Source organism: Penicillium cataractarum (assembly GCF_028827025.1).
Source record: "Penicillium cataractarum strain IBT 29864 chromosome Unknown utg000010l, whole genome shotgun sequence".
NCBI classification, from domain to species: Eukaryota; Fungi; Ascomycota; class Eurotiomycetes; order Eurotiales; family Aspergillaceae; genus Penicillium; species Penicillium cataractarum.
Window position 1 is genome coordinate 1,884,332 of NW_026622746.1, and position 22,382 is coordinate 1,906,713.

The window sequence follows — 22,382 nt, forward strand, 5'->3', positions numbered from 1 at the left end:
TTAATGTTACCCATACGGCGCTTGTCGGAGTAAGTAGAATCTGATATAATGGCACGTACTTTCTAGTGTTTAGTTGCTAATCTATTAATCGAAGGCTAGCCCTTTCCCCTACTTAGAGACTCTGAATAGTACCGTTTTAGTAGTCTAAGAAGTTCGAGAAGCGCTCTTTCTGGCAACGATTCTGACTACGATACAGTGTTCTTAGTCGCATTTTCGTACCTAAGCAAGTTAAACTGTATCTACTACTTAGCAATTATAGTCTCTAAGATCAAACGGAATCCATTTAGTGTGACCGAATAAGTACACTATAGTAACGGAAAACTTTAAAAAAATAGTTCCGCTCTGGAAAGGTATAGCTATGAGGGTTACCGCTTAGGGTTGAGACTCCATACTTGCGATGAAATCAGTTGAATATATAATAGGCTAGTCTGGCCAACTATCTACTAGTTATAGTATAGTACTACTAGCAGCCCAAGATTTTTCGAATAAGAATCTAGTATAACCGCGATAGCGAATTAATTAGTTAGACCCTTAACTATTTATAAGTAGTTTCTGTTGCTTACTCAGTTTGACTTCTTAGAGTAGGTATCTGTTCACAAATTAAAATATCTGAAAAGAACAAGTAGGATGCGACAGTGCTACTTATTTAAATGCGCTAATTAAACCGGTTTAATGACCTATATGTTCTTAAGAGCCTCTACGCGACTTTTAGATCTCAACTTATCTAAGACTTCTTTCCTAGATTACGACTAACGTTGTCTCTTAGGCCCTAAGAATTCATAGGGAGCCTCCCGTCCGCTAGATATCCATAGAATAGCATGCTAGTTAGTCTGCATCAGAGAACTAGGTTGATATATTAGAAACCGAACAAGCGATATAGAAGCGACCATTCCTCTTACCCGTTTTGCGCTTTATTCGACTACCATTTAGAATCTCGACTTTTGCACTAGTATTTTTATAATATTCAAATAAATAAGGCGAATTCTCGGACGCAAGAGCTCGAAGATACTGTTTTAGCTCCCTCCAGAAATCCTTCTCTACCTTACTGGTTTCTTACATTCATCGCGAGATCCGCTTATGATAGCTCATGTGAATAGATTTCCAAGAGACACATTCCTCTCGTGTCTCTACACATTTAATGTTCGCCATCAGGAAAGCCCCGCGTTAATCTAGGCCGCTTATAACGACAACATCATCCTGGTAAGCCGTATGCTAAAGGAATATCGAGGAAATGCTAACGCGATAGATAATAGATCTCGCACGCTTATTTTTCACGCTATTTCGGTTGGAAGTAAGGAAATGATTCGAACCCTTCTAGAAAACGGAGCAGATATTAACTAGTAAGACGGCCGAAATCAGACCCCGCTACTATATACTCTATAGCCGAGACATCTGTCTATAGCGCGCGTTTTGTTACGATATTTCAATCTATTAGTGGAGTGTATGGACTCTATAGGGCGAAATGCTATCTAGTATACTATCGCTAGTTATAATAAGCAATTAGTATAACTTCTCCTAGAACGCTAAAGCGATATATAGATAATAGACTACCGATAAACTACCCCTCTTAGTCTAGCGATTTCTAAACGAAATTTACGTATTATCTAGCTACTACTTAACTATTATCGGATTTTAGGCGGTGACCATAAAGTCGTGGTTATACACACAAGACGATAGTGTGCATAAGGTGGGTAAATACTTAATATAGTGTCTGAATACACGATTATGAGTCTATCGGTCGTACGCACTTCTTATGAAGAAGGAGAAGTACCACGATTATGGAAGAGTACCACCGATCTAGAAGAGAGATCAAAAGGGATAATAAACTTGATTTAATTTAGCCAGGAAACACAGTAGTATTTATATCACAAGAAACATGGTAAAAGATCACATAAAAGATCAAGAGATTAGAGTGTTAAATAGTCTCCTGCCTAAGTAGGTAATTTAATACGAGTATGCAATATAATGATCGTTGAAGATTAATCTGATAGGTTTCACGCAGGAAAACAATGATGTAGTTTAGTTAACGTAATTCACAAGCGAGCCGTACACATAAGCGAGCCGTATACCCTATCCAAAATCGCGTCTTCCTACTAACCTAACTAATCCAACCACCTACCATGCTACTAATTCGCTCTGAATCTCGGCAGAAATCGGCTAATCAAGAGGGCAAGATCTTATTAGCCCTCTCTGATATCGAAAATGGCTGCATCAAATCTATACGCGTAGCAGCGAAGCTATACGAAATACCCTATATAACATTAGCCGACTGCGCAAACGGTATACAGGCACGCGTTGATAAACGCCTAAATAGCTATAAAGTGACCTAATTAGAGGAGGATTTACTAGTTTAATGGATTCTCTCTATAGATACACGTGGAGCAGCGCCTAGGCCTGCTACTGTTAGAGAGATAGCTAATATCCTTCTTGCTACACGCGGAAATAACCCTTCGCCTATAGTAGGCAAGAATTAGCTATCTAACTTCATCAAACGACGCGATAAGCTTCGTATACGCTTCTCGAGACGTTATAACTACTAGCGCGCACTAAACAAAGATCCGAAATCGATTCGACAGTGGTTCGCGACTATACAAAGTGTGATTAACGAGAACGGTATATAACTAGAGGATATCTATAACTTCGATAAGATAGGCTTTGTAATAGGCCTTATATCTTCGCAGAAAGTAGTTATAAGGGCCGAATACTATAGTCGGAGATCTCTTCTATAACTAGGAAATCGCGAATAGGTTACTACGATCGAAGTAATCTACGTAGATAGCTATTTACTACCGCTGTATATAGTCTTTAAAGGTAAAGTAGCTATTATAGGATAGTTTAACGAAAATCTACCGAAAGACTAGCGAATCGAGGTCTTAAAGAATAGCTAGACTACCGATAAGATTAGTCTACGCTAGTTATAAAAGTACTTTATACTATATACGAATTCGCGTGTACGTAGGCGATTTCGACTATTAATTCTTAATAGCTATAGTAGCTATCTTATACCCTAATTCGACTAAATCTATACAGAAAACGATATTATACCTCTTTATATACCTACGTATTTATCTTATCTACTATAATTACTAGATATTAGGTATTTTATAGTGGTTAAGCGCGTATACGGTCGCTTTATTAGCGATCTTACGCGTAGAGGATATAACTATATCGATAAGCACGATTTCTTAGTAGATTACTAATATATACGGCTAGAAGCCTTCTAATTAGCTAATCCTACTATTAAGAATAGCTTCGTAGCTAGTGGTCTAGTACTATTAGATACGGAGAGAGTACTTAATAAGCTTAATATCTCTCTACGAATACTAATATCACTAAGTAGCCGTCTAAGTAGTAAATCTAGCTAATTTATACTATAAACGCCTAGAATCGTTACTTAGCTATTTAAGTAAGCTTCTATATTAAAAGATCTACTAAAACGGCGGTTAAATAGCCCTCCGAGCCTATTAAAAGAGATCCTAGACTAGATAATTAAGGGGTTCTAGCTAGCGCTATATAGCGGTGCTTTACTAGCAGAGGATAATACGAATCTACGTATAGCGAATAAGAAGATAATTAAAAAGTGTAGTCGGTTAACTAAGAGGATACCCTACGTAGAGGGTTTAACTATTAAAGAGGCTATATAGCTAGCTAAGTAGCTAAACTAGCTAGAGGAAGATAATAGGGTAGATTCGTATACAGAGATCGAATTACCTATTTAGGTAGATATACCGGTAAAGAGGGCTCCGCCTAGGTATAGTGGGTATAGGGAGATTAGTCACAGGATTAATATATATAAAAATCGCTATATTTAGTTAAATTAATTAGTGTTAGTTAAAATAATCGATTTTAGAATTTTCTAATAGGGGAGAGTGTACGGCTCGCTTATGTATACGGCTCGCTTATAAATTACGTTATCGGAAGGAAAAGGGCTTAGTAAGTAGTTATATAACCATATAATATCATAATATTAACATATTATATTTTACTATATTTTATAGCTATCAGTTAACTACTAAGCTATTATTAAGTACCCCTAGAATTAATATTATAGCTTATAATAACGAAGGAGCTACGCCTCTCTACACGGCCGCGCGTAGAAATCACTAATTCGTCGTATTATAGATCTTAGCTAAGGAACCTACTAATATTAATATACACGGCTATAGCTAAAAGACTACTCTTTACTTTACGGTGGAAAATAGAGATATCTATCTTATATAGTCACTTATAGAGCTATATTCATTAGACCTAAATATCTATAATAAATAGGGATAGACGGCCCCTAGAGATACTATCAATATGTGGATGTTATGGGGTCATATAACGAAGGACCTACTTATATAACCCCTCTCTATATATAGATCTTCTTCTATAAAGATCTAACAGATTGATCCTTAACGATCTCGTATATAATTGCCTACCTAAACAAGAGACTCTTAACACTCTGATTCTATTAATTTATTATATGATCTTTTGCTATGTTTCTTGTGATATAAATACTACTATATTACCTAGTTAAATTAAATCAAGTTTATCATCCTTTATGATCTCTCTTCTAGATCGGTAGTACTCTTCTATAATCGTGGTACTTCTCCTTCTTCATAAGAAGTGCGTACGACCGATAAACTTATAACCGTGTATTTAGACACTACGTTAATTATTTACTATCTTTATATACACTATCGTCTTATATATATAACCACGACTTTATAGTCACCGCCTAAAGTCCGATAGTTATAAGCCCGACGCCTCTACTCTAACTACTTAAATAATTTAATTTAATCTTCTCTTACTTTACTCTTACTCTCGCTTCACTTCTTATATAGAAGTGATAGATTTAACTACTCTATAAGCTACCTAGCTTCACTATCTACTAAAGTCTTACGTATACTAGGTCCTATAGATCACTACGGTCAAAGACCACGTACTAGCTAATAATATATAGAAATATACCGATCCGGACTAATCTATACCGATTACCCTACCTTAGGAACTAGTTAAATTATAAATCTCTAATATAATTAGAAACCCTACTAATATATATATATCTAATCTACCTAAATAGCTAATTAGGCTTATCGATCTTACGTCTAATTAACTAGCTATCTATAAGATACTACTAAGTAAATACGAATCGTTAAGATTAGACTACCTTCGATACCTTTAATCTATCGAATCTCTTAAGTAAGGTATCCGATCCTCGCTTATACTAGAAGGATGTTAAATCGTTAATAGCCTATTAATACACGAAGCTATAGTGAAACTACGTACTACCTTCGCCCTATCCGACTAATCGAAGAATCGTTAAATCCTACGTAATTAGGATAAGCTAAAACGATAAGCTCTACTAACTAAATTATCTTAACTACCTATATAGGGTTAGAAGTAGCTAATTAGCTAATTAGAAGGCGAGAAAGTAGTAATTACCTACTTCTAAGACTATCTATCTCTAGTATACGATTTCCTAGAGATAATTTAACCTAGCGACTAAAGATTCTATACCTTCTAGTATAATATAATCCTATAGGGTCTAAAGAAACCTATCCTAACTAAACTAGTTAATTAATTCGTCGACTAGTACTAACTACCTACTATACTAATTAGTAGTAGTAGAAGACGACTTATCGCCTATATAACCTACTAAGGACGTTAACCTAACGAATTAGACGAAGAAGGACCTATATAATTAACTAGAAGAAGGAAGTATCCTTATAGGGATATACCTAACTCTAGTAACCACGATTTTAAGATATATCGCTATATAAATCCTAAGGTAAGACCTAGAGGATAGTAACCTAACCTAGAGGTCTAAGAGCGATTTAAAAAGCGATATAATAAATCTAGAGGATTTAAGATAGCCTATTAACGTATAATTCGACGTTACTAACTAGCTAATTTAATTAATTCGACTAATTCGACTAATTCGACTAATTCGACTAATTCGACTAATTCGACTAATTCGACTAATTCGACTAATTCGACTAATTCGACTAATTCGACTAATTTAACTACTAGAGACGCTTTCTCTACTTATATACTAAAATAATAGATCGAGACTCTCTTTCGAGAGGAAGATAGTATTATAATAAGTACTATCCGGATTCCTACTAAGAAGAACGATACCTAGTACTATAATACCGGAGTATTAATTTATATTATAAATAATAGGGACTTACTATTAAACTATAGGCCTATTATATCCTTTATTATAGTTAGAAATACCGAAACTACTATCCTTAGTTATAGCGAACTATCTATTAAACTATTAGAATCTCTTAATAGAACTACTTTCTCTTTAAAATAAGTTACCTATTATCCTAGATTCTATATTAACCTAATCTCTATAGAAAGAGCTACTAGCGTAGGTATCTATCTAAATAGTAAGGATTACCTACTAGAAGAGAAGGACGGAACGCCTATCTATAAGCTTAACGTAAAATTAGGTATCTACCTAATTCGATAGGATAATTTAATTACTAATCGACTAACTACTACTAACCACGCTCACGTTTTATCTACCTCTTACTTATCTCTCGGTTCTGTCTTACACGATTAAGTTATACCTATCACTAAGTAATTTAGTTAGGTTACTGTTAATATGTGGATGTTGTGGGGTCATATAACGAAGGACCTACTTATATAACCCCTCTCTATATCTAGATCTTCTCTATAAGATCTATCAGATTGATCCTCAACGATCTTGCATTGAATTGCATACTCGCATTGAATTGCCTACTTAGGCAGGAGACTATCTAACACTCTAATACTCTTCACTTTCTTATATGATCTTTTACTATGTTTTCAAGATATAAATACTGCTATGTTTCCTAACTAAATTGAATCAAGTTTATCATCCTTTATGATCTCTCTTCGAGATCAGTGGTACTCTTCCATAATCGTGGTACTTCTTCTTCTACATAAGAAGTACGCACGACCGATAGACTCATAACCGTGTATTCAGACACTACGTTAAGTATTTATCCTTATGCACACTATCGCCTTATATGTATAACCACGACTTTATGGTTACCGCCTAGAGTCCGATAGTTACCCTATCTTTATACACTAAGAAGTAGTTAGATAGGATAATCGACCTTTAGCATAGATAACTAGGATACGTTAGTAAGGACGTCCTATCTTATCTACTAGAGCACTTATTAGGTATCACTATCAAAGATATATCTTCGCCTATTAACTACTACGAGATATACAAACTAGCTAATTCGCATCGTTAAATCTCTCGACAACCTATATAGTACAATCGCCCTTTCGAATCTCTATATTAGGATCTTATACACTTTAAACTATTACTTAGTAAAACGACCTACCTATCTTACTCTATAGACCCCGTCACTAAATACTAACTAGCGGAAGATCTATCTACTAAGGCCGATTCGATATAATCTCTCTACGACTAAATCGATCTTATTAAGAACTAATTTAATCTATCCGTTACTACTATTCAGATAACGAAAGATCTCTATCTAATTCTTCGATCAAGAAGCATAATCTCACGTGGTATCAACCTAGAAACTATACCGCCCTACTAACCTAACCAAAACGGCTACGCTAAGCGTTATAGCGCATTAATTTTAAAGATAGCTAGACAGATAACTATCGATTTAGGCCTACTAAGCTATCTTTAGTATAAAGTAGCTAGAACTGCTATCTATATTCAAAACCGCCTACCTCACCGTACACTATATTAGTAATCCCTACATAAAGCACTTACTACCTACCTCGGTGAAAACGTACTATATTAGCTACTAGTAAAGCTAGATCTCTTAAATATAGGCCTCTGCATGGTGCGGTCTTGGTCCTTAGGTCGAGGACCGCGGACCGGACCGCACGGTCTTGCGGTCTCGAATTCGGGGGTTGAGACCGCACCATAGTGAACCGCGGTCCCTTGCGGTCTTCACCACGGTGAACCGCAATTGCATAATTCTACCAAGACCTTCTCTTTTCGGCTACATAAATTGATGATTCATCCCATTTAATTACTGTTATTAAACACTGTTTTGGTCCCTTCATAAACATTTACTGTATTTCAGCATCAGCCACTATGAAAACAGATGAAATATACTCGTATATAGAAAATCTACTATTTAAAATACCTAGACCTGCCAGTACTAGTATATTTCTAAGTTCTAATAGAGAGGTTTAGTAATAATTATTGCTGGCTAGGTGTATGAGGTAAGAAATATATATTTCGATATCAGTACCTGACCCTATCTTTATCTGAGACTTCTTCGTTGAGTGTACATAACCCCCTACATACAGCTAAAATAGGTATTAAGGGTATTATCAGAGAGCTTAGATTCTCTAGTTAACTATTTATCTTGAAATTCTATATTCTACTACTAATATATCATAATAATCTCTTTTCAAAATTGGTTTCTCTGATATGAAGTGTAGACTTAGACAGAAAAGGAGGATTATACTATTATATGGGCCTTCTAGCGGTCCTTTTCGGTCCTGTGCGGTCCTCCTCATGGTTCTCTGCGGTCCTCTGCGGTCAATCATAGTATTTCCTACTAGCTGTCTATGCGGTCTTCTGCGGTCTTTGCAGCCCTCTATGCGGTCTATCGCGGTTTTTCCTGCGGTTCTATGCGGTCTTCTGCGGTCTTCGTAGCCCTTATCCTATCGGATTGTAGTAAAGTGGAGCCTACTGCCTAATCACTATTACAATTCAATTTGATCTATCTAAATCATGCCTATAGCTTTCTCCTAGAGAAAATCCTTTATTCAGCTTTTTCTAGTAGACGGAAATATTTTAGTAGGTATCTCCTTAAGTCCTTTACCTCCCCCGTCCTATCCTATACTCATTTCGTCAAAATGTTACAGAGTCAGGCCTCCTCTTAGTTCTCTGATCAGTATCCCTTATCGGCTTTTGAGGATAATCCACGAGATACTTTCTCCTTCTTCACATCTGATGGGCTGTTTAACCTCGACGGGCGCGAAACGCTAACTTCTACTCCTAACGTGAACTTACTCCGACCGGCGATTCCTCCTGTTATCCCAGAAACACTCGAACGCGTTGGTCCTCCTAAAAGGAAAAACTATATCCTCTGGACAGAAATGGCGAATGAGGATTTTATCGTCTGGTGGTTAAAGACGGAGTATGGAAGTAAGATGAAACGGAATATCTTTGAGGGTAGACGCAATGCAGAATGTTGGGACCACTTCTACCAGGTCGCTACTATCCAGGATGGGTCTCCTAAGGTAATATGCAAGAATTGCGACCATATCCTTGCCTATCCTGCCGATAAGCGCCGGGGAACATCTACTATGAATAGGCATTATTCGCAAGTAGGTGCCTGTCGGAGAGGACCGACTTAGTCGCAAGATATTAGGAAGGCTATCAAGAACGGGGTATGGATAATCAGTCTACCTTTTTCTAATTATTACTAATCTTATAAAATACCCCTTCTAGGCATATCTGTCGTCTCGTAAAGCATCATTTACGCCGCAAGCTTGGATGGAAAGGTTAATTACCTTTATTGCTGCCTCGCGGCTACCCTTCCAGCTTATTGAGCATCCTGAATTTCGCGCCCTTCTTGAGATGGCCCGGCTTGCTCCCTGCTTCCCCGAAATCCCAACTGCAACCACAGTCCGCCGTCATCTTCAAGAGATCGTGGAAGAACGCCAGTATACTCTTCTACAGAAGCTTCCTAATAGTGCTAAGCTCTCTATTGCATTAGATTGCTGGACCTCACCATTTCGCCAAGCTTTTATGGCAATAACGGGCTATTTCATTGACCAAGAGTGGAATTACCGAGAGCTCTTACTTGGCTTTGAACCTCTATAGGGCTCACATACGGGGGCCTATCTAAGCACTGTCTTGCTTGACCTTCTTGAGAAGCATCGGATTACTGAGAGGGTGTTAACTATTACTACTGATAACGTATCTAATAACGGAACATTACTCGGTAGCCTTCAAGAGGTCGTCGAATCCCTACAGCTACCTAGTAGTATACCGGTTATTCGTATACCATGTATTGCATATGTTATATAGCTCAGTTTGAAGGAGCTCCTTGGTCAGATGGACGCGAACCCAGGAAACGAGAGGGAAGAGATTGAATGGACCGAGAAAGGGCATATAGCTCGGCAAGAGAATAGAAAGATCGTGGATACTCTGAACAAGGTCTAGCTCTCTCTAATCTCTTACTATTATCTCTCTTTCTTTACTAACTCGCACTATATTCTAGGTTCGGAAGGTAGTAGTCTACATCAACAAAAGTCCCCAGCGCCGCGAGAGCTTCATAAGGCTTCAGACGAAAGAGCCTAAGCTTATGCCTATACAAGATGTTCGGACACGATGGAATTCGACGTTCCTCATGCTCAGGCGTGCCCGGCGATTGCAGTCTGCCTTTGATGACTTCTGTGTCCAATTCAACCTCGCTGATGTAAAGATAGACAGAGATGAATGGCGACAAGTTGACTATCTTCTGTCAATCACTTATCCCTTCTTCAAATTCACTTCGTCTCTTTCGGCAACTACAGACGTGACTATCCATAACGTCTTTGGTATCTATAACGCCCTATTCACACATATTGATAAGGCGAAAGTGCAGCTAGCGCGAAAGAAGGTTGGTTGGAAGAGAGTGATGAAGTCCGCGCTTGACCGTGCGCGCGATAAGCTTACAGAGTATTATGGAAAGACTGATGATATTCCTGGTGATCTCTATGCAATTGCGACTATCCTAGGACCACGGAACAAGCTAGAGTTCTTCACAATATCTGAATGGGAACCTCACTGGGGGCCTCGCTATAAGCAGTCGCTAGAGGCTTACATTCAGCCTTACCGGTAGCGCTACGAAGAGGCACAGTCTACATCAACTCTCCAGCCCACAATTCAAGACGTCTCTGACATTGATATCCTTCTGAGACCTACTGTATCTCTTCAGTCAAACGTGACGGCTCCAGATGAGCTTACACGGTATCTTAGAAGTAGTAAGTTAATCTATATACCTCTTCTTATATACTCCTTCTCTTATACCACCCTCACTAGGTACTGTCGAAGCAACCCCTCTCGTTTTCTGGAAAGAACACCAAAATGAATATCCTATTCTGGCAAGCCTTGCTCGAGACATCCTTACAACACCAGCCAGTGGTTCTGGCGTTGAGCGGTTATTTAACTCTGCGCGTGATATCTGCCATTATCGCCGGGGCTCACTGAAACCGCAGACAATCAAGGAATTGATGTTGTTTATGTGTACAACAAAATTTGACGTGGAGTCAGAGCAGCTTGCCCTAGTTGATGAGTATCTTTCTACGCAAGAGAAGCAAGCAAAGAAAGAGCAGAAGGACGCCCAGAAGAAAGAGGAACAATTTGATCCAATTAGTGATAACGAGGAAGACCTATCCACTACTGAAGATTCTGCCGAAACTATCCAACTTCCTAGTGCGCGAGCGCTTGGAAAGAGAAGGGCTACCCCGGATCAGCTATTTGAACTTGACGATGATGACGATGAGGTTCCCCTGCCTGATAATAGCCACTTAGAAGAAGGGAGGACTACTCAGAGGCGTTCATCTGGGCGTGTTCCAAAGCGCTTGAGACAGGATGAGGATTTTGTATATCTTTAATAGAAACAAGAACCACATAAGCTATTCATAAGGAAATCAGTCAATCCTCGCTTTTTCGGTAGAAATCAACAGACACCAAACAAAGAATTATTCTTTACTCCTACCTCAGAATTATATAAAATTAAATATCATTTGAAAGCAGAATACTCAAAAATACAGGCGACTTCTACATAAATTATGCATACCTTGGGTCTAAGATGTTTTGCTTGTTTGCAGGACCGCAGGACCGCACCAAACCGCAGTGGTGCGGTCCCTAAAAATGTAGGACCGCCCAGCGGTCTCAAGGTCTGGGACCAAAGACCGCGCGGTGCGGTCTAATGCGGTCTTGGGTGCGGTCTTTCCGGTCCCGTGCAGAGGCCTACTTAAATATTCGAATCTTTAGATATAAAGCTTATATACGTATTACTAAGCTACCTAGATTAACTAGCTAAGCTAGTACCACGTACTACTATTAGCTATCTAGTAGGTTATAAAGCCTATAACATCTAGCGTATCTAGATACCTACTAAACGACGTGTAATTCGTGCACGAGACGTCTAATTCAACGAGGAAGAATCCTATAATCCTTCGCTACCTAATTAACGTATCTAAATCTATAAGGAAACTAATCTATCTTAATAGATTAATACTATTAACGACGAAGAGATTAATCAAATCCTTAAGGATATAGATATCCTATTTAACTAACCGGTATAGTAAGATCTCGGGGGTAATAGTAGTACTACTTTCGATTATACTATACCTATACTAACAGACGATACTATACTTATACTAATAGACGAAATCCTCGGAGATTAACTAATAACACCGCCGCTTAAACCGAAATCGGACGAATCGATAAGATCTAGCGAATTAGAACTAGAGGATATAGTCCCTTTCGTCTTAATTAATAACACAAACTTCGACCCTTCTAGATATAAACCTCTTAATATACTAACTAAACGCCTACGATTAGATTCCGACTTAACCGACGACGAAAGTAAGAGAAAACGCCCTCACTTATCCCTTATAACCTATTTCTAAGCTTTTTTATCTAATTAATACTAATAACTAAAGATTACGATCTTATTAATTCCTCCGCTACTACCTAGCTACTACTAATTAGCTAGTTATCCTTTCGAAAGCTAATTCCGATAAGCTATACGAATCGAATTTAATAAACTTCTAGATATATATATATTCGAACCTATTAATAAAGATATCGTTAGATATATATACTAATCGAATTATAAAGATCTTAACTAATTAGATTACCTACGCTACTAGCTTATACTAATAAGATAGGTCTTTACCTATAAATCTAACGAATTAGGATATCTTATACGTTTTAAAGCACGCCTATACGTACGTGGAGATACGTAGATCCCTAACGACTAAGACCTATATACTAATACACTTATTACTAGGACCTTCCGTACGCTAATAGCGATAATTACTAGATTCGACCTAGAGATCTTTTAGATAGATACTATTAACGCTTTCCTAAATAGTAATCTTAAAGAGGAAGTATACTACCGATACTTACTAGGGCTAGGACGGAAGTTAATAGTCCTACGCCTATATAAGGTAGTATATAGTCTTCGAATCGCTAGTAAGAGATAGGAAGACGATATAAAAGAGGTACTTCTCTTACTAGGCTTTAAAAGCTATCCTAAAGACCTTACGCTTTATACTAATAATTATATAGTTATTATAGTGTTTATTAACGATTTCCTAGCTATCTACTACCGAAGTAAGAGATTATATACTTACTAGATAAAGTAGCTTCTCTTATAGCGCTTTAAGATAAAGAACTATAGTGAACTTACCTAATTTATCGGTATTCGAATTATATACGACTAATAGCGACGAAAGACCTAGCTAAACTAATTAGTCTATATTAAAAAGATCGCTACTAAATTTAACCTCCTAGGCAGAAAACCGCTTAATATATTATTAGTTAGTAATTAACGTCTTAACCCTATCGTTTCTAGTTAAATCGACTAATTAATAGTTAAACTATACTAATAGAAGTATAGTTTAACCCTTTTCCCTATTATATAGACTAGACTAGATACTATCTTTACTAATTAGCTACTAGCTAAATCTCTTATACGCTATAATAAAAAGTACTTAGCTACTATCGACTACCTAATTTCCTATCTATATAGGACGAAAGACTTAGCTATCTATTTTAGTAGTAGCTAATTAGATAGCTAGATCTTTACTACTTCGTCCGATATAAGCTTTACTAATAATCTTAATAGGAAGTTATTAGAAGGTTTTATCTTATCCCTATTTAGTAGTTTAATCGAGTAGAAATCTCGTAAGCAGAAGACGATTACTATATTAACTATAAAAGCTAAATTATTAGCTATATTATATATAGCTAAATAGCTATACTAGATTAAAAGTCTCTTCTTATTTATCGAATTCGACACTAACTAACTAGAAGTGTTAAATTACGATAATAAGTAAACTATTAACCTCTTAAATCGCGAGAAATTAGTATTTTAGACTAAACTTCGTTACGTAGATATTAACCGCCTATAGATTTATTAAGAGATATAGGTAAAGCGCCTATCTATTTAATAGGTTAAAACTACCGATATACCCGTAGACAGTCTTACTAAGTATCTACCTAGGTAGAAGTATACTAAATTTATTAGATAACTAGGTATAGAGATACTATCTCCTATCTAGTTATTCTGTTTCTCTTTTCTCTTATTTAGTTCTTACTTTACTCTTATTCTACTTTTATATCGAGAACTAAGGGGGTATATTAATATATAGATATTATAGGGTTATATAACGAAGGACCTACTTATATAACCCCTCTCTACGTCTAGATCTTCTCTATAAAGATCTATTAGATTAATCCTTAACGATCTTATATTAAATTATATACTGTCAACATGTGGATGTTGTGGGGTCACATGACGAAGGACCCACTCATATAACCCCTCTCTCATCTAGATCTTCTCTATAAGATCTATCGAATTGATCCTCAACGATCTTGCATTGAATTGCATACTCGCATTGAATTGCCTATCTAGGCAGGAGACTATCTAACACTCCAATACTCTATCCTTTCTTATGTGATCTTTTACCATGTTACTAAGATATAAATACTGCTATGTTTCCTAGCTAAATTGAATCAAGTTTATCATCCTTTGTGATCTCTCTTCTAGATCAGTGGTACTCTTCCACAATCGTGGTACTTCTCCTTCATAGAAGTGCGCACGACCGATAGACTCATAACCGTGTATTCAGACACTACGTTGAGTATTTACCCTTATGCACACTATCGTCTTGTGTGTATAACCACGACTTTATGGTCACCGCCTAGAGTCCGACATATACTTATACCGAATTACCTACCTAGGTAGGAGACTATCTAATACTCTAATAGTCTTTACTTTCTTATATGATCTTTTACTATATTTCTAAGATATAAATACTGCTATGTTTCCTAACTAAATTGAATCAAGTTTATCATCCTTTATGATCTCTCTTCGAGATCAGTGGTACTCTTCTATAATCGTGGTACTTCTTCTTCTACATAAGAAGTACGCACGACCGCTAGACTTATAACCGTGTATTTAGACACTACGTTAAGTATTTACTAATCCTTATACACACTATTATCTTATGTATATAACTACGACTTTATGGTCACCGCCTAGAGTCCGATAGATACCTTATACGCTTTAAAGCGCGTCTATATATACGCGGAGATATATAGACACTAGACGAATTAGAAGACCCACGTACTAGTATACTTATTGCTAGGACCTTTCGCACGCTTATAGCGATTATCACGTATTTTAACCTCGAGACCTTTTAGATAGACGCTATTAACGCTTTCCTAAATAGCGATCTTAAAGAAGAAGTATACCACTAGTACCTACTAGGTTTAGGACGAAAGACTAAGGTCCTTCGCCTATATAAGGTAGTATATAGTCTTCGAATTACTAGTAAACGATAGGAAGACGACGTGAAAGAGATACTTCTCTTACTAGGCTTTAAATCTTATCCTAAAGATCCTACGCTTTATACTAATAATTATATAGTTATTATAGTATTTATTAACGATTTCCTAGCTACCTACTACCGAAGTAAGAGATTATACGCTTACTAGATAAAGTAACTTCTCTTATAGCGCTTTAAGATAAAGGATTATAGTAAACTTACCTAATTTATTAGTATTCGAATTATACGCGACCGATAGCGACGAAAGACCTAGCTAAACTAATTAGCCTATATTAAAAAGATCGCTACTAAATTTAACCTCCTAGGCAGGAAACTACCTAATATACTACTAGTTAGTAATTAACGTCTTAATCCGATCACTAGTTAAATTAACTAATTAACCGTTAAACTATACTAGTAGAAGTATGGTTCGATCCTTTTCCATATTATATAGACTAGACTAGATACCGTCTTTACTAATTAGCTACTAGCTAAATCTCTTATACGCTATAATAAGAAGTACCTAGCTACTATTAACTATCTAATTTCCTACCTATATAGGACGAAAGACCTAGCTATCTATTTTAGTAGTAGCTAATTAGATTACTAGATCTTTACTACTTCGTCTAATATAAGTTTCGCCGATAATCCTAATAGAAAGTTATTAGAAGGTTTTATCTTCTCTTTATTCAGTAGTCTAATCGAGTAGAAATCTCGTAGGTAGAAGACGATCACTATATCTACTATAGAAGCTAAATTATTAGCTATCTTATACGTAGCTAAGTAGCTATACTAGGTTAAATAGCTATTTAAATTTATCGAATTTAACACTAAATAGTAAGAAGTATTAAATTACGATAATAAGTAAACCGTTAACCTATTAAATCGCGAGAAATTAGTATTTTAGACTAAACTTCGTTACGTAGATATTAACCGCCTATAGATTTATTAAGAGATATAGGTAAAGCGCCTATCTATCTAATAGGTAAAGATCACGGATATAGCCGTAGACGGTCTTACTAAGTACCTACCTAGGTAGAAGTATACTAAATTTATTAGATAACTAGGGATAGAGATACTATCTCCTATCTAGTCTATTTCTTTCTCTTTTCTCTTATTTAGTTCTCACTTTGCTCTTATTCTTATTATATATCGAGAACTAAGGGGGTATATTAATATATAGATATTATAGGGTTATATAACGAAGGACCCACTTATATAACCCCTCTCTATATATAGATCTTCTTCTATAAAGATCTAATAGATTAATCCTTAACGATCTCGTATATAATTACCTACCTAAGTAAGAGACTCTTAATACTCTGATTCTGTTAATTTATTATATAATCTTTTGCTATATTTCTTATGATATAAATACTACTATATTACCTAGTTAAATTAAATCAAGTTTATCATCCTTTGTGATCTCTCTTCTAGATCGGTAGTACTCTTCTATAATCGTGATACTTCTCCTTTATAGAAGTATGCACGACCGATAGACTCATAACCGTGTATTCAGATACTATATTAAGTATTTACTACCACGACTTTATGGTCACCGCCTAGAGTCCGACAGATCTCCTTCTATAAAGATCTAATAGATTGATCCTTAACCTATACGGATCTTAATAGTAGAGCTAAAGTTAACCTCGTTAGCTTCGAATTCGTTAGGAAATATAGGCTCTAGCTAGTAAAGCTTACCGAACTGATAATCCGCGTAATTAACCGACGAAATACTCCGATATATAGTGTGTAGTTAGTCCCCCTAAAAGCTACCGATTCTCGAGGGATTACCCGCTAATTTATACGCCCTTATATCGCTATTAATCGCGACCCCCGCCTTACTAGTAGTCTAGTACTCCTCTTAATAACGATAATATATAACGAGGATATATATCTCGCGGGCCGCCTTAGGCGATAGTAGTTCGGGAACGGATCCTTTAAAGTTTTAACACCGAAACGCTTCGCGAGGACCGTATAAAGGTATACGTACGTCTTCGCCGTGGTAAAAATGCCTAAGGAAATATAGCTACTAGTCGATAGAAACGATACCGAACCTCCGTCGAAACCTTATCTATAATATCCTGAACTAGAACCCTTCCACGAATTCTTCTCCTCTAAAAACGTATAAGTACTACCTCCTTTAAGTATATACGACTACGCTATCGACCTACTCTCCGATACCTAGGTACCCTTTAGACTAATCTACCTACTTTCTTAGAAAGAACTTACTAAACTACGCCGTTACCTCGACGAAAACCTTAAGAATAGTCGTATCCGCGAATTAAAGAGTCCTGCCGGAGCCCTAATCCTCTTCGTTCTAAAATCGGACGGAAGTCTACGCCTTTATATTAACTACTAGGGACTTAATAAGATTTCGGTACAGAACCGGTACCCTTTATCCTTAATTTCGGAGATCCTTAACTATCTCTCGGGTATAAAATATTTTAGGAAGATCGATATTAAAGATACTTACTACTATATCCGTATAAAGGAGGGCGATAAGTAGAAGACTACCTTCCGAACCCGATATAGCTACTACGAATATACCGTTATATCCTTCGGCCTAACTAATATACCCGTAACTTTCTAAAATTATATTTATACCACCCTTCACGACGTTCTCGATATCTTTACGGTAGCGTATCTTAATAATATCCTTATCTTTTCGACCGACCGCTAATCCTATATAGAATACCTACACTAGATTATCTCCCGTCTCTAAAAGGTAGGACTATATATAAAACCTAGTAAGTATTATTACGGACCTCAAGAGGCGCGGGGGCCGCAGTTATTTGAGGGCAACGGAGGGCTAATCATCCTTCGGACGCTAGGGATTAGCGTTGTCACGTGCGTTTCGGTATACTTGGGAGGGCCCCGACGGGACCCCAAGGCAGATACTCTGGGCGGAAGCCAGAAACGGCCTACGGCTAACCGTCACAATCAATACCCGCTTACTTCATTTAACGGTTAGCGCGTGTAAAGATAACTACTTGCAGGGTAGAAAACCTGTTGATCAGGTAAGGTTGGAAGCACCTAGTGAAATTCGTGGCAAGACTGTTTCTTGAGGAGTCTGAACCTACTCCTCAAGGTCCCAAATTTATATACAGTCTCTCATACAAAACAGGGAACTAGAAGAGGGGTAACCACGGTATGAGCGTGCATGAGCTGAAAGGTTGTGTAACCAGCCAACGTGGCCTACCGACAGGGTAGCCCTTTAGATACGCCACCGAGGAGCTGTCGACTGACCGCCGGGTCGGCACCCTCTTGGCAGAACGCCCGGGCCTCGTGCGGCCTGGGGCATCAGTCTGCGAATAACCTCAATATCAGGATATCATAACAGCGCGACACAGGAAACGGCCGCCATTTTACCAACACCCAGATTACACCCCAAGTGCAAAGACCCGGTAAAACCACACGTGACGCCAAGGATATACTCCCAGCGTGACTCCAAGGAGTAGGCGATGGGGTATACGGTGACTCCAGATCTACTCCCGGGGAGTAGGTCGAGAGTAGGAAGAGCTAGATATATAAGGACACTCATTTCGCATCATGTATTTAGTTCTTCGCGATCAATCATACATTGTTACTTGGTTACTACCTTTAGTACTTTGCACTTCACAAGTTCACCTTTAAGACAACCCAACCTACAAGTAGGGGATTCACTCAGTGGTAACACTTAGTGATTAACTTACTTAGCGCGCACTTCTGGCACGTTCTGCAAGATACTCAACAGGATCCATCCCGCAGTAAGGCCTTGCGAGGCAACGGTACGATTGAGAGATACTCTTAGAATCCGAAGTCAGGATTCAGGCAAGTATAACCAGACGAGCACCCTAACTTCACAGTGACCAGTCGGCTACGCGTAACACATTGATCGCCCTGTCTTTGAACCGTGAAGCAAAGTCATCATAGCAGGCAACGACAGCATTCCACGAGGAAAGACCCCTCGTCCTCCAGCGGCACGAGAGGACGACTAGGAGGACGAGCAGGAAAGAAAGATCCAGGCACTTCAGGAAACCATCAAGAGACTTAAAAGCAACCTGAACACCCTAGGAGGCAACTACAACGAACATGCAGTAAGCGTGAAGGACCACATGGAGCAACTCCATACCCAGGTCGTCGCTTCTGCACCAGCAACTGCTATCGGAGCGCCAAAACTTCCAAAGGCTAAGACCTTTGATAGTACCCGAAGCAAGCTACGAGGGTTCCTTACTCAGATAGACATCCATATCGACGTCAACAAGGGACGCCTTATTACCGAAGGAAGTAAAGTCATCTTCGTGTCAGCCTACCTCAGAGGGCAGGCGTGGGACTGGCTTGAACCCTACATCAGGGAATACTACGAAAAGGTCAACACCGAATGGTCTACCACCACCCAAGCTATCTTCACTAGCTACACCACGTTTAGATAATACCTAGAACGGACTTTCGGTGATATCGATGTAAAGAAAACAGCTGAACGAAAGCTGAAGCGCATTCGACAAACCGGTTTAGCATCAACCTACACGGCCGAATTCATGCAACTTGTAGCGATACTGCAATAGGAAGACTACGCTTTGATTCCGTACTACGACCACGGACTTAAGCCACACATTAAAGATGAACTTGCACGAATCGACCGACCTGACACTATGGAAAAACTCATCGACACAGCGGTACGGATCGATAACCGTCTGTACGACCGACAAATGGAAAAAAGAGAAATTAAAGGATGGCGCCGAGGCACCGGCCGGCCATCGCACCATCGTTACGACAAACGACCAAACAGACCCAGTAGGGATAGCGACCCCTACGGACCACGACCAATGGAGCTCGACGTAGCGAGGCTCCTAGCCGAAGAAGAAAAACGACGAAAAGACAATAACTTATGCTTTAAATGTGGAAAAGCAGGACATCGGGCGCGTGAGTGCCACAATCGGCGTAACAACGCAAAGCTATGGGCGCGTGAGCGTAACGGACGCAACAACGCTAAACCACAATAGCTACGGGCAACTCGAGACGAGGTACGACCCCAATAACTTAGGGCCACTCACGACGGGGTAGAGCGCCTAAAGAAAGCCATTACCAAGGCTACTCCAGATGAGTATGAGTACCTGAAGGACCAGGTCACTAAGTGGGCTACCAAGAAGCCACTGGTTAGGAAAGAACCTAAGGTCAAACAACCAATCCAAGACGAAGTCGACGAACTATTGGCTAAATGGATAACTTTAAGTCCAGAGCAAATCGATGAGCTACGACAACGATCGAAGGGAAAAACCACGGACACCTTCGAAAGCAACAACGAATACCGCGGCCTGAACAGCGCAGAGCACGTGACGGAATTTCCCGAGATTGATTGGGAAAATATTGAGAGTCAAGGGTGGATCTAGTACGGTCCCTGGAATACCACCGACTCCTAGGAACTATCCGACGATTCCCAGGAGTGGGGCATAGGGATCCTGAAGACACTAATCGAGACGCCAGGAACCCCGGAGGTCCCAGAGACTCCACCTACGCTCCTAGGAACGGATACTACTGAACAGCCTCAAGAAGAACCCTATGAAAACAGACAACAAGAAGTGGAGCGACAGATCCGAGAGATCATTACGGATAGTAACCTACCGGTTGAATCGCTAGCTATACTTATCAAGGTACTCGATAAGGTCCGGGACGTCGTCAACGAACGACCAACCACAGGACAATACCCATACGATAAACAGCGTTGTGCATGTAAAGGATACGCACGGCACCCAGAGCATAGTCTAAGAACTGTCTTAGTATACTACGACGATGGATGCATGATATACGTAGTAGGAAAAGTCGAAAGGAGCCTAGAACCAAAACCGCTACGATGGGAAAAGAAACCTAATTAGAAACCAGAATACGCGGGACTCTGGTACGGAAACCGGAGGATAAACAACGAATAACACCTTGTAGCCACGGCGTGGGGCTTATATTTGAAAATCACTACTAACATCGCGTTTCGACTAACTAGAGTGATGATCGATTCGGGGGCGGTAGGGAACTTTATGAGCACACGGTATAAGCAACAACACAAGATCTAAGGCGTGGAGAAGCCGCGACCTACACCTATTATTAGACTCAACGGAGAGAGCCTGGGACCAGGGATCACGCACGAAAGTGGCACGCTACCAGTGGTCATCGGTGACTATTTTGAAGTTATTAACTTCGACATAACACTACTCGGAGAATATGACGTGGTACTCGGAGTACTATGGTTGAGGAAGCATAATCTAACCATTAATTAGCGGACAGAAAGCATCGTCTTCGATAGCTGCTCGTGTCGATAGACTAGTGAGGTGTGGACCGGAAGGATTGAGCGAGTAACGCTGAAGAGACCTAGCTCGGGGGAAGTAGGTGCTTATGAGGACCCCCACGAAGGAAAACTTAAGGGGAGTTTTCGGCCAGGAGGCAGGCCTAACAAACGGGCGAGCGACATTAGAGACATCGCCACCACGGAATAACGACTAGACATAACAGACGAGGAACTAAGTGAATATGTTCTCGTCCAGGACGACACGACGATCCTCTGTGCAATAGGAGCACTAAAGGAAGAGTATAAGATTCCTGAGGAATACACAGAATTCTAGGATGTGTTTACGCCACCACCGGACGGTGAGCTACCGGAATATAGTCCGTTTGACTATGAAATCAAGATCAAGGACGGCCAAGAACCAAAGTTTATGCTAATTTATCTACTGTCGCAGAAAGAGTTAGCGACACTAAAGGAATATATTAAGGACAACCTCAAAAAGGGGAACATTTAACACTCGAAATCGTCAGTAGGATACCTAATCCTATTCGTACCCAAGAAGGGAGGAGAACTTAGAATGTGCGTTAAC

The 22,382-nt window shown here is 38.9% G+C and overlaps 1 protein-coding gene across 1 annotated transcript; it reads left to right on the top strand.

Annotated features, from left to right (window-relative positions):
- Positions 1-8,862: 8,862 nt before the first annotated feature.
- Positions 8,863-11,586, top strand: N7496_012765 (uncharacterized protein; the record flags this gene model as incomplete). Its single annotated transcript, XM_056705678.1, has 7 exons — positions 8,863-9,309; positions 9,434-9,765; positions 9,835-9,979; positions 10,016-10,144; positions 10,209-10,807; positions 10,889-10,953; positions 11,012-11,586. Coding segments are annotated over 7 exons (2,292 nt in total), but the record flags the coding sequence as incomplete, so codon positions are not given.
- Positions 11,587-22,382: the final 10,796 nt, after the last annotated feature.